Raw genomic sequence first — 5,467 nt, 5'->3', positions numbered from 1 at the left:
ATTTTAGCGACAAAAATTTAAACTCTTGCGACAAAATATTTTGTCGCTAATACAGCACATAACTTCGTCGTCTAGGTTTACTATTTTTTGCGACAAAATAAAATATTTTCGTCGCTAAGGTCTTTTGCTACGAGCTTTCTCTACAAATTTTTAGCGACGATATATTTCGTCGCAAATACTTTTAGCGACGAAAATATGATTTTTAGCGATGAAAAAATTTCGTCGTAAAAAATCAAATTTCTTGTAGTGTACATGACTTTCAAAAAAAAAAGATCAGCTTGTGGGCTTTACCAATTATCACAGAGGACTTAAATCTCCTTAAAGAGAGCAAAATTTCTGTATCTCAATCCGATTAGTATCATTATCTCGATGAAAAATTTTTACTTTCTATTAAATTTTTGCTCAAACTATTACATTTTGCACCAATATAATTGAATTAAAATCAGAGAAACTGATTATAATCCTACCACTTTGGAGCGGTGATGATGACTTGATTGCATCTTTGGTATTTTATTTATAAGAAAGTTTTGACTTGAAAGTCTTCTTGTTCTACTTTTTTTTGCCCAGATGGTTATCTTTCCAACCTAACCATAGAAAATAAAGGGTCACATCTTGATGGTCTTACTTTAAGAGTCAATAAAATTAAGAGCATTTTCATAATCCCAGCAAGAATTGCATTTACATTTGAATATTTTATGTATTACATAATGGTTTCTTACTTACTGAAATTTGCTAATAGATATGTTTTTCATTTCCAGCAAAACTGCCTTCATTTTTGAATCTAATGCAACACAATCTTTCTCAATGCCAGTTTCTTTTAATCAGTTATCCAATCCTAGGAAGAGAAAATTACATGTGGGTGATGGCGGATACGTGTGGGCTTCTACATGCTTACTTTCCCACATTTTGTTTAATTTCTCTTTCACTCTCTCTCTCACAATTTATTGGCCATATGCTTCTCGCTCTCTCACCTCTCTCTTTTTTTTTTGGTAAGGGCTCTCTCATCTCTTTTACCATCTTTCTTTCTATCGGCTCTCTCTTGTATCCATTTTATAAAGTATATCAGCTAAATGCACAAGTGCATTTACCACACAATATAAGTTTTTTTTTTTTTTTTTCTTTTAAGATAAAACTACACAATATAAGTAATAAAAGAATTTTTTACTTATACTGTATATATATAAAAATAAAGATAAAATGATCCAAAAATCGAAGAATAATAATCATTTTTAAAAGTCACATGCGGCAGCGTGATGGATAAAAGAATAGCGAGGCAAAAGGAACCTGAATCATGCACTGCAGTGTATGCTTCGAACTAAATCATTTTGCAAAATTGGACAAATTACATGTTATATGTATTTCAGTTTTGTCTCGGAACACCTCTTTATAATTAAGTTGGATACTCGTTTGTTTTTTTTTTTTTTTTTACTATCTATGAAATAAAACAGCAACGGATGTGGCATTTTTTTGCTCTGAAAAAAAAAATAAATACGTTGGAGCAGGACGTCGATGTGGACCTTTGTGACATGAAATTCACTTTGAATTGCATCTTGATGACTTAGAGTGGACTCTTGTGTTGCTTGGGTTCTATAAACAATCCAACAAAAATATATAGTTAGGCTACAAATCCCTAAAAACAAACCTTTAAAATGCCTTAGAAACCAACAAAGGGATACACGACCAGAGTCAAAGGAGACCTGAGTCAAGTCAACTGGAGCCGTATGTTCTTGTCTTTTTCTCCATTCGGTTGGTCAAGGGAAAGCGATGGACAATTCATTGATTCATTCTACACGCCTCCATGAAAGTTCACGCTACCTCCTTTATCAAAAAAAATAAAATAAAAAATTGATGCCACCAATTTTTTTTTAATAAATTATCCACTACTCACGAGATCTATGATAATTATACGATCCTACTCAATGTTCAAAAATATACATATAACCTCATGATTAAATATAAAAATAAAAAAAAAATATTTTAAAATTCAAATAGGTTAGATAGTAATGATGTCAGTAAAATTATTAGTTTATTGACGAAAAGATATTAATGGGTATTACATGTCATGCATATAGTAAAAATTAAATATAAAATATATATTTTAAAATATTAAATTAAAAAAATTTATAATCATCTCATATTCTGATGAAGTCATTGTAAATTTTTTTTTTTTTTCATTTTGAGTGTAAAGTTCATGCCACTTCGGTGAAACTACTTGAACATTATTTATTGGGCGACTCCACGTAACCCAATCTTCTTTATATAGAGCATATGCTCTTCTTCCCAATCGCCTCATCCCACCACCAAACACTGCAACCACATTGCATTTTTTTTTTTCCTTTTTGACTCCTTGGATGTAAACCACATTACTTCTTTTGCAAGCAGAAGTACAAAAGCTTGCCGAGCTGTAGGTCTTCAATATTATAACAACCCCACTCTTTCGCACTGCAATGGAGTTTTTGCACAGTTTGGGCCATCTCTTTGTGAAATTCCACTGCCACTGCATAAGTTTCATCGATTGCATGCAAAACCAAATCAAGTTGGTGGCTTCAAACGAGCCTTCAAATCCGAACATGGTGGATCAAAATGTAGAAGCTAATGCTTGCAAGTCATGTAACAAGCTGATATCTTTCATTAGTGAACGAGTTGCGTGCGGTGCTCATGATGTTGAGATGGTGGTGAAGAGGCTTGGCTTGTGGAATTCTGAGGAGGAGGAGATTGATGACGACAAAGAGTGCGGTGGAAAGTGTAAAGATTGCATGCTGATGGATGAAGCCTACATCTTGTTGGAGGAGAAAGAAGCGGATTTGGAGGAGTTGAAGGAGGCTTTTGCAGTTTTTGACGAGAATGGTGATGGTTTGATATCTGCAAAGGAGCTGCGGAGTGTCATGCAGAAGTTGGGATTCGAAGAAGGAAAGGAATTAGAGGATTGCAGGAAGATGTTGAGGGCTTATGATGAAGATGGGGACGGTAAGATTAATTTCAAAGAGTTCAAGAAATTGTTAGAATTCGCAGTTTAGCTGTTTGCTTTGCTTAATTACCGTTCCTTGAGTCTTGTGTTCGTGGTTTAGTTCATGCTTTGATGTTAAGCAACCGCAAAGCATGACCTTATGTGGCCTTCCAAATGATGCGTAACCTGTTCTAAATACATCGGACGCGGTTTTATTTGGGGCTTCCTTTTGTTTTAAGAAAACTGTGAAGAAAAATAAACATGATTGAACAACATGTATATTGAATCCTCTTACTTATTTAAATTTAGGAAATTTTTTAATTAGAGCTACTGGTAGTGAAGATATATATTATTGTCAAAAGAGGAGTCAAAATAAAAGCAAGAAACCCTAAAAGTTTTGTGCAAATGCCAAAATAACCTCCGGAGGTCTCATACCGGAAAGTGTTGGAATTTTCTAATTTATAAAAAATTTAAATTTTTAAAAGTAAAATCAATCTTTATTCTCAAATTTTAGTTATTTAAAAGCTTTAAAATATATTTTAATTTGATGTCTCTTTTCGAAGAGTTACGACTCTTCGCGGAGAATGTTTGTTTTGGAAAGACTGATATTTTCAAAACTTCGTATCGTCCGAAATCGTAATATCTTCCTGATCACCTAGATAGAGTCCATAAACAAACTCTAAATTAGTCTGGCTTGAGATTTTTGAATACTATGCTGATCTCTTCTTCTATTACTCTCAGTATTCTATTGGAGAAACTCTTTCGTTTTGAGATAAAGACCTTGTCTTTTCTTTTTCTACTTTTTTCACTTTTATTTTTTCTTATTTAGGCATCTTAAATAAGTCTTTTGGGTCAGACCTCCTAACTATCATATATGTTAGAGGAGGATCGGCTGAGCCGTATTGCTGTACCTTGGAGACGAAATCACATAGATCCGTATGCAAGAGGCGAATCATATTATTAGGTCAATATTTTTCCATGCCTTGATCCAAACAGGCTCCTTTCAATCTTCTATTTTCTTTTTAGTAGTTTATTTCTCTATAATAATTTCTTAAAATCATATAAGCAACGTAGAAATGTTTAAACAAGTTGATTATTTTCCAACAATCTAAAAATGTGAGTTGTGATTATACTAGAAATTGCTATTAGTTATTTATCAATTTTAATTTGATTACATAGGACTAAATTTACTTTGCTTCTATACAATTTGAACATTTTATCATTTAAAAGTTTTTTTTTTTTCAAAAATCAGCCTTTTAAGAAATTCATATTGCCCTGAAAATAGTGCAATCTGATTTTCTATGATTTTTGAAATATTACAGAAACTTTTTTGCAGTTTTAAAATCTTAGAAGAATTTTTTTGCAACTTTAAGACGTGTAGAAATTTTCTATGTAGAAATTTACTATAGCTTTAAAATCCATTCACAAGTTTTCTAACCTCTAAATGATGTGTAAATCAACTGTCTACAAGCTTTAAAGTCTGTACAAAATTTTTTAGCAACTTTAATCAGTGCAGAAATTTTCTACATCTCCAAACTATGTGTAGAAATTTATTATAGCTTTAAAATCTATGCACAAATTTTTGGGCTCTAAGTGTTGCGTAAACTAAATTTTTTGCGCGCAGAATTTTTTCAGTAACTTTAGAACTCATGCAGAAATTTTCTGCATCTTTAAAATATATGTAGAAGTTTACTATAATTTAAAATCTATGAAAAAATTTTCTTTAATTTTAATTTCTATGCAAATTAATTGCTGTAGGCTTTAAATTTTGTGTAGAATTTTTTTTGTATCTTTAAAATCTGTGTAAAATTTTTTTGCATATTAAAAAACTATGTAGACTTTAAAAACTATGTATATTGTTAGTTTCTTTAGATTAACTATTGCTGCTACTTTAAAAAGCATGCAAAAATTATAAAATTATTTTACTTGTTATATTTTTTGATATAATTATTTAATTATTCATAATTAACTAAACAACTCAAAAAGAGTATCATCATTTTTTAGAATTTGTCAAGTCTGAGAAAAACTTGATAGTCAATTAATGAAGGATTTGTTTAGGTATGAAGTTTTAGAATCATCGAGTGGACTGACAATAGATGCTTAACTTTTGTGATCAGAGCTCTCATGAATGAGATTCAATGCAGTAAAAATGAAGTTGATTGAATGATCATATCAAAGCATATTTTTAGAGTATATTTTCTCCCATCTTTATGATAAGTGTTCTTATCAACGGCAAAGTAAAATTAAAAATAATAAGTTATATTCTTAATGGGTCCAAGATAAGACATTTGTGGGGTATTAGGTTACAAATATCTTTAGAGGACTTATCTATGTGAGAATTATCGTATAGCCATGATTAGAGGTTTGGGCTAATTATAGTAAAATTCTCAAAAAAAATCAAGGTATAAAATGCCAGACTTTTAAATGAAGCTAATATATGAAGATTTATTTGATCCATACTATGAGTAATAAGTTAAAGCCTGAGTTAAAAGACTTAATTCAAGGTCTAATCTACTATGA

General features: G+C 31.0%; 1 protein-coding gene across 1 annotated transcript; it reads left to right on the top strand.

Moving 5' to 3' along the window:
* The first annotated feature begins 2,328 nt into the window (after positions 1 to 2,328).
* LOC105045103 (uncharacterized) lies at positions 2,329 to 3,160 on the top strand. The gene has a single exon (XM_010923263.4). The coding sequence runs from the start codon at positions 2,448 to 2,450 to the stop codon at positions 3,015 to 3,017; it is 570 nt and encodes a 189-aa protein (XP_010921565.1). The 5' UTR covers positions 2,329 to 2,447; the 3' UTR covers positions 3,018 to 3,160.
* The last annotated feature ends 2,307 nt before the right edge of the window (positions 3,161 to 5,467 follow it).

This window comes from Elaeis guineensis, chromosome 5 (genome assembly GCF_000442705.2).
Source record: "Elaeis guineensis isolate ETL-2024a chromosome 5, EG11, whole genome shotgun sequence".
Taxonomy (NCBI): Eukaryota; Viridiplantae; Streptophyta; class Magnoliopsida; order Arecales; family Arecaceae; genus Elaeis; species Elaeis guineensis.
Note: the sequence above shows the minus strand (reverse complement) of the source record. Positions and strands in the feature narration are given on the sequence as shown.

Bases quoted from the DNA above. Each gene is read 5' to 3' on its own strand.
- LOC105045103 (XM_010923263.4), top strand. From the start codon at position 2,448: ATGGAGTTTTTGCACAGTTTGGGCCATCTCTTTGTGAAATTCCACTGC.